The 16,810-nt window shown below is 36.6% G+C and overlaps 1 protein-coding gene across 3 annotated transcripts in view; it reads left to right on the forward strand.

Moving 5' to 3' along the window:
* The window catches only part of LOC127873825 (translation initiation factor IF-2-like), a 51,217-nt gene that overhangs the window by 27,234 nt on the left and 7,173 nt on the right, over positions 1 to 16,810 (forward strand). For all 3 annotated transcript variants that reach the window (XM_052417822.1, XM_052417823.1, XM_052417821.1), the window contains 5 exons: positions 171 to 220; positions 2,031 to 2,120; positions 3,683 to 3,886; positions 12,517 to 12,642; positions 15,397 to 15,652. In XM_052417822.1, the coding sequence (XP_052273782.1) occupies positions 171 to 220; positions 2,031 to 2,120; positions 3,683 to 3,886; positions 12,517 to 12,642; positions 15,397 to 15,652 (726 nt within the window). The remainder of the gene's footprint in view (positions 1 to 170; positions 221 to 2,030; positions 2,121 to 3,682; positions 3,887 to 12,516; positions 12,643 to 15,396; positions 15,653 to 16,810) is intronic.

Here is a 16,810-nt window from a genome sequence, read left to right on the forward strand (position 1 = left end):
TTTTAAAATAAAAATTGAGCATACATGGTGTTACCATATATGTGCCCTTTTATGCTCAAGTTATAGTAAAATTGTACAAATGAAATGCATAGGTCCATAAGTTATAGCAGAATCATGCCACCAAACTTCCAACTTTCTACTCTTAATCTTTTGTTTTGTATACATTTTAGTTCCTATGATAGTGGCTATCAACAAAATTGACAGGCCCAACACCAATGTGGTAAGTGGAAGGTGTACCTTTTTGTTCTTTGTGTAAAGATTCTTGCAATTTTTTAAGAGAAAATGTTACATCTAAAGGTTCTGTTTGCTGTTTATCACAGTCTTTTTATCCCATGCAGAAGTCGAAGGGATACAGTTGTCAGTTCGCCAGACAGTCCGTCTGTCAGTCAGTCAGTTCATCTGTAACAAACTGTTCAGGGCTACATCTCAGAAACTATTATAAGATTTCAACATGAAACTTTGTAGGCGTATATCAATGATGATAGGTTACATGCACAAGAACCATAACCCTACACTTTCTTAAATAAGAGTTACATGTATTGGTTTTTGTTGTTTTTTGTTGTATTTTGTTTTGTGTGTTTTGTTGTGCTTGTATATACTGTTACTTTTACATGGTTTGGTCCCTCCTAACACATTTCTTCATCTTGCAGTAGTTGCCATTTTTAACCAGGTTTTCCGAAGGAAAAAACTGGTTATTAGATTGGCGAATGCGGGCGGGCTGGCTGGCTGGCGGGCTGGCTGGCTGGCGGGCTGGCGGAATAAGCTTGTCCGGGCCATAACTATGTCGTTCATTGTCAGATTTTAAAATCATTTGGCACATTTGTTCACCATCATTGGACGGTGTGTCGCGAGAAATAATTACGTCGATATCTCCAAGGTCAAGGTCACACTTTGAGTTCAAAGGTCAAAAATGGCCATAAATGAGCTTGTCCGAGCCATAACTATGTCGTTCATCGTCAGATTTTAAAATCATTTGGCACATTTGTTCACCATCATTGGACGGTGTGTCGCGCGAAATAATTACGTCGATATCTCCAAGGTCAAGGTCACACTTTGAGTTCAAAGGTAAAAAATGGCCATAAATGAGCTTGTCCTGGCCATAACTATGTCATTCATTGTGAGATTTTAAAATCATTTGGCACATTTGTTCACCATCATGGGACGGTGTGTCCCACGAAAGAATCACGTCAATATCTCCAATGTCAAGGTCGCCACGACTAAAAATAGATTTAAAAAAAAACTTACAAAGGGGGTTAATTTTTTTTGGTCATTTCAAAAGTTCAGTTTGAGTTTTCTCCCTTTATCAGATTTTTTTTTCACAATGAAAACCTGGTTTTGTGACAATTTTGTCCCTTGGTAATCTTTTCAACCAAAGGAGAAATTTCTCATTACAAGATATCCTTTGGTCACAATTTTTATGCCCCTGGTAGGGTGGCATATAGCAGTTGAACTGCCCGTCAGTCAGTCTGTCCGTCCGTCCGAAAACTTTAACATTGGCCATAACTTTTCAATATTGAAGATAGCAACTTGATATTTGGCATGCATGTGTACATGTATCGCATGGAGCTGCACATTTTGAGTGGTGAAAGGTCAAGGTCATCCTTCAAGGTCAAAGGTCAAAAAACAAATCAAGGGAAGTAATATTAAATAAGCTTTAAAGGGATATAATTTCTATTTATCATTTGGCAGGTACAGATAATTCACAAGGGAAGTAATATTTTTTATTATATCCCTTTATAAATATTACTTCCCTTGTAAAAATGATTTGTACCTGCCAAATTATAAAAAAAGTTAATAAATGAAAGCAGCGCAGTAGGGGGCATAGTGTTTCTGACAAACACATTTCTTGTTTCAATATTTATTGATTCATTAAGAAGATATGTTCTATTGTAGTGGATACTTATAATTTATATAAGGATTAAAAACAGATCAGTTTATTGACCTAGATTTTGGAATATCAGTGGCAATATTGACATGGTTTCACTTTGTAAGGGTTTATAAGATGGTATTTCCCTATGTGATGGTTGCAGGAGGCAGTGAAGAACCTGCTGTCCCAGTATGGAGTGGTGTGTGAGGAGTATGGGGGAGATGTGCAGGTTGTACCCATCTCTGCACTCAAGGTGAGACGGGGAGGAATGAATAGAATCTGCATTAGGTTGGAATGTTTTATTATCCCCGCCGAAAAAAAATTCGGAGGGGATATAGTAATTGGTCCTGTCCGTCTGTCCGTCCGGCTGAAACTTTTTCTGGAGCATAACTCCAAATCTATTCAATGGATTTACTTTAAACTTAGAATATAAACAGATGGCAACTAGGAGAAATGCAGTGACCAAGAACCATAACTCTATCTACCTTAGTTTGTGAATTATCTCCCCTTTTATATAACTTTAAAGTAAATTTTTGTCCGGAGCATAACTCTAAATCTACTGAAGCGTTTTACTTGAAACTTGAAATATAAACAGATAGCAAGTTGGAAAAGTGCAGTGACTAAGAACCATGACTCTATCTACCTTAGTTTTAGAATCATCTCCCCTTTTATATAACTTTAAAGTAAATTTTGTCCGGAGCATAACTCTAAATATACTAAGGGGATTTACTTGAAACTTGAAATATAAACAGATGGCAACTAGCAGAAGTGCAGTGACCAAAAACCATAACTCTATCTACCTTAGTTTTTGAATTATCTCCCCTTTTATATAGTTTTTAAGTAAATTTTTGTACGGAGCATAACTCTAAATCTACTGAAGGGATTTACTTGAAACTTAAACAGATGGCAAGTAGGAGAAGTGCAGTGACTAAGAACCATTACTCTATCTACCTTAGTGTTTGAATTATATCCCTTTATTTAATTTCAAAGTAAATTTTTGTCCGGAGCATAGTGAATTATCTCCCTTTATTTGTTTTTACAAATATTATTCTACTCTCTAAAACAAATGTCGTCTTACAAGCAAACACATTTCGGCGGGGATTTGGCACTAATGTGACAAGCTCTTGTATGATAACTTATGTTGCCAGTGTCAGAAAACAACTCTTTTGTTGCCAGTGTTAATATAGTCTTTCAGGTGACCATAATTGTAAGAATGTCTGTTTGGTTGCCATAATTGATAGAATGGCTGTTTGGTTGCCATAGTTGATAGAATGACTGATTGGTTGCCATAGTTGCTATAATGACTGTTTGGTTGTCATAATTGATAGAATGGCTGTTTGGTTGCCATAATTGATAGAATGGCTGTTAGGTTGCCATAGTTGATAGAATGACTGTTTGGTTGCCATAATTGATAGAATGGCTGTTTGGTTGCCATAGTTGATAGAATGGCTGTTTGGTTGCCATAATTGATAGAATGACTGTTTGGTTGCCATAGCTGATAAAACCTTTGCTATGCTTCTGTTATGTATAATTTTGAAGTTTGTTGTAATTAATAGAATCTCTTTCAATTGGCAATAATTGTTTGAATATCTTTTAGTTTGTTAGAAAGCCATCTATTTAAATAGTGTACATGTAGATTTAATTAAATATTTTCTTCAAAGATCACAACTAAAATTCTATATGTCCCTCAATATCATACTGTAAATCTCATTATTTCTTGCTTTCCTGGTAGTATTCTATTTCAATTTATTTGTGATCATCAGTGAATTAAAATTGATATTCAACTAACTGAATCAACACGTCTCTTTTTCCCAGGGAATCAACCTAGATAAGCTACAGGAATGCATTGTGAGCCTCGCTGAGTACCTGCAGCTAAAGGGCAATGTTTCCTCCCTGGTGGAAGCACGTATCATAGAGACCCGTACTGACGTGGGGCGGGGCAAGATGGCTACCATGGTGATCAATAAAGGGGTGCTGAGAAAGGGGGACTACCTGCTGTCAGGAACCACGTACACCAAGGTATGGCAGGGGAGTGTAAACTGTCACAATGCTGGTTGTAATTGGCCAATTCCTTTTTTCTCTTGGTAATTTTATTTTTTAGCTCACCTGAGCATGGTGAGCTTTTGTGATCGCCTTTTGTCCGTCGTGTGTCGTGAGCCATCAATATTTTCCTTGCTAACTCTCTAGAGGCCACATTTATTGTCCAATATTCTTGAAATTTGGTCAGAAGAGTTGTCTCAGTGTTATCTTGGATGAGTTTGAAAATGGTTACGTTTGCTTGAAAAGCATGGCTGCCAAGGGGCAAGGCTTTTTTCCTTATATGGCTTTATATGGCTATAGTGAAATCTTGTGAACACTCTAGAGGCCACATTAATTGTCTGATCTACTCCGAAAATGATGCCGGTAGGTTGAAAAACATGGCTGCCAGGGAGGGGGCATTTTTCCTTATATGGCTATAGTAAAACCTTGTTAACACTCTAAGAGGCCACATTTATTTTCCCATCTTAATGAAACTTGCTCAGAAGATTTGTCTTAATGATATCTTGGATGAGTTCAAAGTTGCTTGAAAAACATGGCTCCCAAGGGGCGGGGCATTTTTCTTGTTAATACTCTAGAGGCCACATTTATTGTCCAATCATTATGAAACAGGGTCAGAAGATTGATCCCAATAATGTCTTGGACGAGTTCGAAAATGATGCCATTTGCAGAGCTCCAGATAAGGTTTTGTGAAATTCTTAAATTACTACCCGATTTTCAAAAATAATTCTTAACTCTGAAATTTTATTCTTAACATTACTACTAAGTTTTGGAAAATAATTCTTAGTATTATACAATTTTATTTTTCAAATACCTTCATATGCCCAAACTGTGCTTAGATTGCATGCCTTAGATGAATTTTTACATATTTTACAATTAAACCGGGTCTCCCATTCAATCTTTTCAACGATTAGCCACGGGACTTGTCCCTTCCACTCGTTTAATGTTTTTTTTGTTTTTAAGTTTGGACCCGTCGTGTCGCGTTTTTGTTTAGCTTTTACCGACTGTGTCGGCAACTGAACATACAACATCGTATAATATCTTTTCTATAATGTCTTTCTAAACATTTAACTTCGGCTCACTTTGCGTACAATATGTTAAAAACATGTTTTTGGGCGCTTTGCAGTTTTTTAGGACGCTCTCGGGGCACCGCCATTGGTTTTTGACAGATAGACTGTATACGCCGCTTTTATTGGAAATAATGCGCTTTGTTAAACAAATCCGATAACCATTCTATATAAGCACCGCAAAGATCTTTAATACGCGAAAAGAACTCAATAAAAATCGATATGAACCGATGTAATAAATAATATTCGTAACTTGATTTTGTAATTTAATGGTACGACAAGATTTTAAAATAAATACGTAATGGACTTGAAAATAATTTGTAATTACGAAAATACGACCCTTATCTGGAGCTCTGCCATTTGGTTGAAAAACATGGCCGCCAGGGGGCGGGGCATTTTTCCTTATATGGCTATAGTGAAACCTTGTTAACACTCTAGAGGCCACATTTATTTTCAGATGTTCAAGAAACTTGGTCAGAAGATTCATCCCAATAATATCTTGGACAAGTTCAAAAATGATGTCCTTTGGTTGAAAAACATGGCGGCGAGGGGGTGGGGCATTTTAAGTTCATTTATTTTTTGAAAAAAAAATTGAGCTATTGTCATCACCTTGGCGTCTGTGCAGCGTCCAGTTAAGTTTTGTGTTTAGGTACACTTTTCTCATAAAGTATCGAAGCTATTGCATTCAAACTTGGGACACTTACTTCCTATTATGAGGGGACTTGGCAGGCAAAGTTAGATAACTCTGGCTGGCATTTTGACAGAATTATGTGCCCTTTTTATACTTAGAAAATTGAAAATTTGATTAAGTTTTGTGTTTAGGTCCACTTAGTTCCTAAAGTATGAAAGCTATTGCATACAAACTTCGTACACTTACTTACTATCATGAGGGGATTGGTCAGGCAAAGTAAGATAACTCTGGTTGGCATTTTGACAGAATTATGTGCCCTTTTTATACTATGAAAATTTGGTTACGTTTTGTGTTTAGGTCCACTTTATTCCTAAAGTATTAAAGCTATTGCTTTCATACTTGCAACACTTACTAACTATCATGAAGGGACTGTGAAGGCAAAGTTATGTAACTCTGACTGGCATTTTCAGGGTTTTCATTATGATTGTAAACATAGGATTATTTTGGAATAGTAACCGATTCGGCCGAGGGTCAAGGCCCTGGTAGGGGGATCAGGGGAGCAAAGCCCCCACCCCGACCGAAAACGAATTCTAGACATTTTAGGGACAAAATACTGCTATTCTCAGAGCATAAAAAGTTAAAATGAGGTATAAAAAGAATAGAAAATTTTAAGATTTTCACATTTTTAGTATACTGTACAATGTTAAAACATATTATATTGATAGATCTTTGCATGTTCCAATTCTATCCATTACTCGATAATCCAGTTTTTTAACCAGGTTTTCCGAAGGAAAAAACTGGTTATTAGATTGGCGAATGCGGGCGGGCTGGCGGGCTGGCTGGCGGGCAGGCGGAACAAGCTTGTCCGGGCCATAACTATGTCGTTCATTGTCAGATTTTAGAATCATTTGGCACATTTGTTCACCATCATTGGACGGTGTGTCGCACGAAAGAATTACATCAATATCTCCAAGGTCAAGGTCACACTTTGAGTTCAAAGGTCAAAAATGGCCATAAATGAGCTTGTCCTGGCCATAACTATGTCATTCATTGTGAGATTTTAAAATTATTTGGCACATTTGTTCACCATCATGGGACGGTGTGTCCCACGAAAGAATCACATCAATATCTCCAATGTCAAGGTCGCCACGACTAAAAATATATATTTTTTTTAAACAAACTTACAAAGGGGGTTAATTTTGTTTGTTCATTTCAAAAGTTCAGTTTGAGTTTTCTCCCTTTATCAGATTTTTTTTACAATGAAAACCTGGTTTTGTGACAATTTTGTCCCTTGTTTACGATTTCTTTTTGTTCAAAACCAAATTACGGCAAATATTGACGATGAATGTCGTCCGCCATTTAACGCACGTGCATATACAAATTGAATTGTGGGATTGGGGAATTCCCATTGAACATGTGTGAATCACGTGACGCGATTTGAGAGCATTGAGAACTGTTTATATTTAGTAATTACGACAAATCAAGGACTCAATCTAAACTGTTACATGTACCTCTTTTCAGAAAAGTTTGCGAAAGTAAAAGTTAATTTCTGAGAATAAAAACGCATCTTTCTTTAATTTTTACCGAGTACTTTTCATTCCGGATCGTGATATACCTTGTCAGGTCATTCGTGCATGTAGACCTATATGTATGCATAGTTTGGCAATCTCAAAACACGTTATTTACCTACTTATTACAATATGTGTTATGACCATTTGTATAACAAAATGCATTATTTAATTGAAGTATTTTCAAATGCGTATAATTAAATGTGTTATCCGAAATCATTTACAGATTTCATTATTCACGGAAAATTAAGAAAATTCTAGCAACAGAGACACATTTCTCGTGTTTTCATGTACTAATGAAAATCATGCCAAAATTAGACTTCATGTATAACATCACGTCATTCTTCCTCGAGGAAAGCGTGGACTTTAATATTTAGATGCTGAATAACAACTTCGTAGCGCAGAGGTCGCTAATATATTTTATTTTGGTAGAAAATCGAAGAGCATGTTTTAATATGTGGAAACCTTTTCTCTAAAGTCTCTACAGTGCTACATTCGTTGAGATACGTTCAGTAATAATCTGTGAAATGAACAGCTATTTGATACAGTTTCTTGTGGGGTCGGCGTGTATTTGGGTGCCTGAGCGCTGATTGGTTGACATGCTTACCAAGAAGAATTTGATTGGCAGCTGGAAAAATCAATATTGGCCACTCCTGAGAAATTAATTGAAAACAGTAGCTCTTAGGCGGAGTTAATGGACTGACTGAATGACCGGGCGTCGCTCTACTATACTACGGTTATTCCTCGTCATTTTTTGTCGGTTTGCGTGAGCAAAACTTACAATCGCAATTTAAAAGATTCGGGAAAAACAACAGATTTTCTGGCAATTTTAACCGATGAATTCGATCGGCAATCGGTTAATAATGACAACCCTGCATTTTGACAGAATTATGGCCCCTTTGTACTTAGTAATTTAAAAATTTCATTAAGTTTTGTGTTTATGTCCACTTTATTCCTAAAGTATCAAAGCTATTGCTTTCATACTTGCAACACTTACTAACCATCATAAGGGGACTCTGCAGGCAAAGTTATGTAACTCTGACTGGTATTTTGACAGAATAATGGCCCCTTTATACTAAGAAATTGGAAAATTTTGTTAAGTTTTGTTTTTTGGTCAACTTTACTCCTAAAGTATCATGCTATTGCTTTCAGACTTGGAACACTTACTAACTTTCATAAGGGGACTATACAGGACAAGTTGCATAACTCTGGTTGGCATTTTGATGAAATTATGGCCCTTTTTTAACTTAGTAACTTTGAATATTTGGTAAAATTTTGTGTTTAGATCCAATTTACTTCTGACGTATCAAGGCTATTGCTTTCAAACTTCAAATCCTTTCATAATATCATGAGGGTACTGTACCTGGCAAGTTGAATTTGACCTTGACCTTTGAATGACCCTGACTCTCAAGGTCAGATTATTAAATTTTGCTAAAATTGCCATAGCTTCTTAATTTATGATCAGATTTGATTGATACTTTCACAAAAAAACACTTACCTGACATACCACAATAGACTCCACCCAAACCATTCCCCACGCCCCACCCAAGAATCCCCACAAGTTTTGTTTTTATTTTTATCATTTTTTTTAATTTTGAAAGATCATCTTATAAATGACCACACCCTAACACTATACCCCTCTCTCAACCCCTCCCCTCCCCTCCCCCCAATTTTTTATATATATATTTTTTTTAAACAAATATTTATATTCATTATTTTATTTTTGAAAGACCGTCCAACCATCCCACCCAAAAATCCCCCCCCCCCCCAAAAAAAAATAAAAAAAATTGTTTTTGCAGTTTTTTTTATTATTTTTGGAAGATAATGTAATAAATGACCACACCCCCACACTATACACCCCTCTCCACCCCACCCCTCCCTCCTTTTTGATTGAAGTATTGAGATAGGTCCCTTCACCTTAAAAAATCATTTTCGAACTAGTCCAAGATATCATTGGGACAAATCTTTTTACCAAGTTTCATGAAGATCAGAAAAATGTGGCCTCTAGAGTGTCAACAAGGTTTTACTATAGCCATATAAGAAAACAAGAGCACCGCCTAGCGGGTGCAGACCGCTCATCTATTTTACTTTTTAATGTCCCCCACTATAGTAGTGGGGGACATATTGTTTTTGCCCTGTCTGTCTGTTGGTCTGTTTGCGCCAACTTTAACATTTTGCAATAACTTTTGCTATATTGAAGATAGCAACTTCATATTTGGCATGCATGTGTATCTCATGAAGCTGCACGTTTTGAGTGGTGAAAGGTCAAGGTCATCCTTCAAGGTCAGAGGTCAAATATATGTGGCCAAAATCGCTCATTTTATAAATACTTTTGCAATATTGAAGATAGCAACTTGATATTTGGCATGCATGTGTATCTCATGGAGCTGCACATTTTGAGTGGTGAAAGGTCAAGGTCATCCTTCAAGGTCAGAGGTCAAATATATGTGGCCCAAATCGCTTATTTTATAAATACTTTTGCAATATTGAAGATTGCAACTTGATATTTGGCATGCATGTGCATCTCATGGAGCTGCACATTTTGAGTGGTGAAAGGTTAAGGTCAAGGTCATCCTTCAAGGTCAGAGGTCAAATATATGTGTCCCAAATCGCTTATTTTATGAATACTTTTGCAATATTGAAGATAGCAACTTGATATTTGGCATGCATGTGTATCTCATGGAGCTGCACATTTTGAGTGGTGAAAGGTCAAGGTCATCCTTCACAAGGTCAAGGTCATCCTTCAAGGTCAAACATCATATAGGGGGACATTGTGTTTCACAAACACATCTTGTTTTTTTTTTAAACATGGCCACCAGGGGGCGGGGCATTTTTCCTTATAAGGCTATTTATGGCTTTTGCAAAACCATATTAACATTCTAGAGGCCACATTTATTGTCCGATCATCATGAAACTTGGTCAGACGAATAGTCCCAATGATATCTTGGATGAGTTTGAAAATAGTTCCGGTTGGTTGAAAAACATGGCCGCCAAGGGGGCGTGTTATTTTCCTTAACCTTGTTAACACTCTAGAAGCCATATTTATTGTCCGATTATCATGAAACTTTGTCAGAAGATTTGTCCCAATGATATCTTAGAGAAGTTTGAAAATGGTTCCAGTTGCTTGAAAAACATGGCCACCAGGGGGCGGGGCATTTTTCTTTATATGGACTTATGAATCTTCATGAAACTTTGTCAGAATATTTGTTTAAATGATATCTTGGATGTGTATGAACATGTTTCTGGTCTGTTGAAGAACATGGCTGCCAGGGTGTTCACTAGACATGAAAGTTGGTAAGAACATTTTGTTCTAATGACATCTTGGGCTGCACAGAACAGGTCAGCAGTTCCTTTGAATCTCAGGTGCGCGACTTTGGGCCTTTCAGACCCACTTGTTTATATTTGGAATATAATTTTTTAAATACTGGCTTGATTTGGCAACCTTATGTTTTTTTACTCCAGTATTCACAGGGAAGTCCAAGCAATGCTACTCACCCAAATGTTGTTGTAAGCCTTGGTAAGGGCAATATAATAATGATCTGGTTTAGGTAGACATACAGCATCTCCATATCACTATTTGTCCCTCAGGTAATCAATTAACACTTTCCCACTCAGAAGCAAAGTGGAATTGCTATGTGGAAACAGCATAAAACCAGAACAGCCTCAAGTAACTCGCAGTTTGTTAAGTTTTTATGTTGTTTGCTGCTCATGAGTATATAAGGGTTGGAAATGAAGCCTTTAAAATTTGAATCTAGTAAGAAAGGTCTTTAACTAAATTTAACTTTCTTAGGGACAACACATGCGTCAAAATACGTATCGAAGTGGTAAAGGGTTAAAACTGAACATATGTGTTGTTTGGTCACTGTGTGTTGTTTGTGGCCATTTCCATAACACTGACAGGCAAATGAACAGAAATACCCCTTTTATACTTTGGATAGTGTAAACATGCAGCTTCTCCATATCGCTGTCTCTTGTATAGCTATAGGTAGTATAGCTATAGGTAGTATAGCTATAGGTAGTATAGCTATAGGTAGTATAGCTATAGGTAGTATAGCTATAGATATTCACTTGAATGTTACACATTTGTTCAGGTTGCTGTGTGAGACGACTGACCAAGGTATGTTACTCTGACCTGCAATTTAGCAGAGTTATGCCCGTTTGTGTGCTTTGAAATTTGCTGAAGGCCATTTAATTCAACTTTACCCAGGTGTTATGGATAATTGTGTGAGGTATGTAAAAAAAAATCCATAACTCAGACTTGCAATTTAGCATAATTATACCTCTGTTTATACATGTAGTAAGACAATTCTGGTTAACATTTGTAACTACTCCATATCTTTATGTTTCTAGAGATATTGAAATAAAACATGAATAAGTAAATAAGGCATAAAAACATAAATATTCAACATAATGCACACACTTATCATGTGTTTGTTTTGCAATTGAGATAAGTACAGAAACTACCACAAAGGGGATTACTTTACACAGTGTACTAAGCTTACACTTGACGTAATACCCTGTAAAACCTGTTTCAACCAATGGGCTAGTGCCATTTTGGATTAATAACTGCTGTTAAATGATCAGATGGTTACAATGCATTGTTTTCTTGGAGAAGCTTGAAACTAATGGAGCCACAAAGTAAGTAATGGGGAACTGATTTTGTCAGCTGGCAAACTGCTTTTAACATATTTTTACACCCCTTTAATAGTGCAATAATAAGTCAACTAAAGTAGGGATATGAATAAGCTGAACCTCAAAGTTTCAGCAAAAAATGTGTACAACTAGGGTCAACATTGAAGTTTATTACTTGGTAAAGAGATGATCTCTTTGCAAAAACCTTTTAGTTTTATAGTAGAATTTTATTGCTAGTGCTTAAACTTACATATGTACAATGATAGATGAACAAGATTCATTAACTTTAAGACAAGCGGACGAAAACAGTACACTTTCACATTATTATTGACATATGTTTCAATTATACATGTTTGCCCAGTATTAACATATTTTTGCATCATTGCACCCTTTGTGGTTAACTGCAGTACCTTTGGTTCACATTTTAGATGCCGACACTGTTTAACTACAAGAATTTCAGGTGAAGATGCTATTTGACTGCAAGGGTTGTCAATACGCTCTGTACACACTAGGTGTTGATGGCGTTAACTGCAAGGGTTCTCAGTCTACATATTTCAGGCTCCATGCTGTTCAGCTGCAATATTATTGTGCTCAGTACATTGTCTACACATTTCAGGTGCGATCACTGTTTGATTGCAATGTAGCTCAGATGCAGGAGGCAGGGCCAGGTAGCTACAATATTATTGTTCTCTGTATATTGTCAACACATTTCAGGTGCGGTCACTGTTTGATTGCAATGGAGCTCAGATGCAGGAGGCAGGGCCAGGTATCCCCGTGGAGATTGGAGGATGGACGGAGCTACCCCAGACAGGAGACCTCGTGCAACAGTTTGCTACAGAGGTACCAACAATGTGCAGTGAATATTGCAAATATGGAACTTAAGATATATTATGCAACTTTGTGTTTAATGGTAAATTCAGTAAAATTTGTGTTTAATCAAATCAAACTATGTAACTTTGTTTATAAAGTATTGGTATTGATCAGTTTAGTTTTTGAAAGTGGAATATTATTGTCTCATTTAATTGTCAAGACATGCACTGTAACTTATTGCATAAAATGTTAAGACATACTGAATGATAAAATTCATCAAAGTGGTAAAACCAATGCCATACCTAGGCACTAAAAAGTTCAATTATATATAATCCCATGTGTTAGGTTTTTTATTTAAATGCAATTGATCGAAGGGGTTAAACCAATGCCATACATAGTAACTAAGAAGTTAAATAATCCCATGTGTTAGGTTTTTTATTTAAATGTAAATGACTGAAGGAGTAAAACCAATGTTATACATTATCACTTAGAAGTTAAATAATCTGACTTGTTAGTTTTTTAGCGAGGCTGTTTTCTGAGAAAACCCGAGCTATTGTCATAGCCAGCTCGTCCGCCGTCCTCCGTAGGCGTCGTGCTAAAACCTTAACATTGGCTCTAAAATCAAAGTGCTTCCACCTACAACTTTGAAACTTCATATGTAGATGCACCTTGATGAGTTCTACACGCCACACCCATTTTTGGGTCACTAGGTCAAAGGTCAAGGTCACTGTGACCTCCAATATCAAACTTTAACATAGGCTCTAAAATCAAAGTGCTTCCACCTACAACTTTGAAACTTCATATGTAGATGCATCTTGATGAGTTCTACACGCCACACCCATTTTTGGGTCACTAGGTCAAAGGTCAAGGTCTTGACCTCTTATATAAAACTTTAACAAAAACCTTAACATTGCCTCTAAAATCAAAGTGCTTCCACCTACAACTTTGAAACTTCATATGTAGATGCACCTTGATGAGTTCTACACGCCACACCCATTTAGGGTCATTAGGTCAAAGGTCAAGTTCACTGTGACCTCTAAAAAAAAAAAAAAAATATCTGACAAGCTTTCGCAGCCGAGCGTGGCACCCGTTATGCGGTGCTCTTATTAAATTTAAATGTAATTCATTGAAGAGCTAAAACCAATGCTACATATGAAGGATTGGTAGTTCAACTTGTTGACGCTCTCAAATATTAAGCTACTTTTTATATTGGTAATATTTGGAGCGTACAACGGGTGAAAGACCAAAACAATGGTAGAAAGTTTTAATTCTTTGTCTATATTGTTGCGCAAGTATTTTGTGCGCAACATTCAAGCCCCGATATCAGACAGTTAATATTAACAGATTGCAATAATATTTACATACATGTGTAGATAATTCATTTCTTGAGTTCCACAAGAATTATGTAATGACACTTTGAATTGTGCATGCCAGAGCAATTTAAATCCAACCACTATTCAAATTTTAAATATCTCTTGATTCGCTCGCTGTGTAGATATTTATCGATAACGCAGCCTCGATGTAAACCATGTGGTTTAAATGGGAAGAATAAACTGCGGAAAACCCAGTTGAGTTTGTCCGTTGTGGCACAGAGCGTTATATAGTAAAGCGATGTTATTGTACTTTTCTGGATTAATTGAGCATTGTTTTTATGCCCCTGGTAGGGTGGCATATAGCATTTGAACTGTCTGTCCGTCTGTCTGTCCGTCCGTCCATCCGAAAACTTTAACGTTGGCCATAACTTTTGCAATATTAAAGATAGCAACTTGATATTTGGCATGCATGTGTATCTGATGGAGCTGCACATTTTGAGTGGTGAAAGATCAAGGTCATCTTCAAGGTAAAAGGTCAAAAAAACAAATCCAAGGGAATTAACAAGCTTTAAAAGGAGATAATTTCTATTTTTCATTTGGCAGGTACAGATAATTTTTACAAGGGAAGTTAATATTTTTTATTGTATCCCTTTAAAAAATATTACTTCCCTTGTAAAAATTATCTGTACCTGCAAAATGATAAAAAAGTAAAAAGGGGGCATTGTGTTTCTGACAAACACATCTCTTGTTTTTTCTAAGGTGACAATTAAAAATTTGAAAGTTCTGAAATAGATAACATCTTTTATTTTGTATACGGTACATAAATAATAGTGATACAGATCGTACAGTATACCGTCTTATGTAAGGTAGATTGTAAGTACATATAACAACACAGACAGAGGGTGTGAAAAAGACATTCATAAAAAGTTGCTGAAATTAAAAAGAGTGAATAGAAACTGCACCATATCTGTTTTGAACGTATGCTTATTTAAGCGACAAAGATTAGCATACTAGATCTACTTAGGTAAAAGTCGGTGATAAAAGCTCATGTTAAATCAAACTACGCGTACATGTTACATTGTAATGCCTTCTTCTGATTAGTTCATATGTAAATCTGTTTCATAACATGGCAGTGATTGTATTGTATTGCGATTTAAGCAGAAGTTTAACTGAAGAATGTATGCCTTTTTAACTTCAATTCGACGATATTTGATGTAAAAATGGACTTCTGAACTAAAACATTATGAGTTGGTAATGTTATTTTGCAATTCTATGCAAATTGATGAAAATTTAAACATTTATGGTTTGCACCTGCGTAATTGGTCCTTGGCCGATAAGACGTTCCAAAGAATTAAGCCCATATAAAAAGTATCTCTAAATTCTTTGCGGGTTTTATAAATTAGACTAGAGGATTGGACTACTTTGCTACATGTAAAAATGCTTTATTAAAGTTACAAACATTGGTTTTCAGAAGCAACTTAAGCAGGCCTTGCTAGAAAATGACGAGATTGAGAAGGAACAGTTTGAAGCCAAGGCCATGGAGAGCGCGTCGGAGAGGAGGGCTGCGGACCGCGAGACATATGTGCAGATACGGGACAGGAGGCGTGCGGAATACTTGCGCTGGTGGAACCATGCCAAGAAAAAAAAGGTTGAAACTGAGATATTGGAGCAGAAGCAGATGGCTATGGCAGTGGATAGTAGGCCAGTGATCAGGATCATTATCAAAGGTTGGTTGTTGGGGCACTGGGACTCATGTGTATTTGCTTGGAGATGAAGGTGATATCTAGAATATGTTTTGGTACATGAGCATAATTCAGATTGCTGCTGGTTTATCAAAGAACAAAACAATTTGCCTGAACAAATATGGTTTTCATTTAAGTAGTGTTATTGATTACTGTGGGTTTGCTTGTTGTGTCACATATAGCTTGCAGAATATTTAACCAGGTTTCCGAAGGAAAAAACTGGTTATTAGATTGGCGAATGCGGGCGGGCTGGCTGGCTGGCTGGCTGGCGGGCGGGCTGGGGGGCGGGCGGAACAAGCTTGTCCGGGCCATAACTATGTCGTTCATTGTCAGATTTTAAAATCATTTGGCACATTTGTTCACCATCATTGGACGGTGTGTCACGCGAAATAATTACGTCGATATCTCCAAGGTCAAGGTCACACTTTGAGTTCAAAGGTCAAAAATGGCCATAAAAGGGCTTGTCCTGGCCATAACTATGTCATTCATTGTGAGATTTTAAAATCATTTGGCACATTTGTTCACCATCATGGGACGGTGTGTCGCACGAAAGAATCACGTCAATATCTCCAATGTCAAGGTCGCCACGACTAAAAATAGATTTAAAAAAAAAAAAAAAAATTACAAAGGGGGTTAATTTTGTTTGGTCATTTCAAAAGTTCAGTTTGAGTTTTCTCCCTTTATCACATTTTTTTTCACAATGAAAACCTGGTTTTGTGACAATTTTGTCCCTTGTTTAATTTCTTACTCCACTGGTGTGGCTTTAAGTAAATGTTTTAAGATGATCGCAATCAAAGTACTTTTTGTTATTAAAATAGCTCATTAGTTTTTTGGTTTACAGGCACTTGAAGTCCTGATGTTTAAATCATGCATATTTGTAATTTATGATTTTACTTATAATTCCTCTTGCCTGCTGAAATATGTTACTTTAATTTTTTTCTCAAGGCCAATATTATATCGTTAAAACTCCCATTTTAAGATCAGTAGCGCCTTTTTATGCTCCCCCAAAATTTATTTTGGGGTAAAGCATATAGTCGCCGCTTCGTCTGTCTGTCTGTCCGTGCACAATTTTAGTCTGGGCTATTTCTCAGCAACTAATGACCGGAATTCAATGAAACTTTATGGGAAGCTTCACTACCAAGA

The sequence above is a fragment of the Dreissena polymorpha genome, chromosome 3 (genome assembly GCF_020536995.1).
Source record: "Dreissena polymorpha isolate Duluth1 chromosome 3, UMN_Dpol_1.0, whole genome shotgun sequence".
Taxonomy (NCBI): domain Eukaryota; kingdom Metazoa; phylum Mollusca; class Bivalvia; order Myida; family Dreissenidae; genus Dreissena; species Dreissena polymorpha.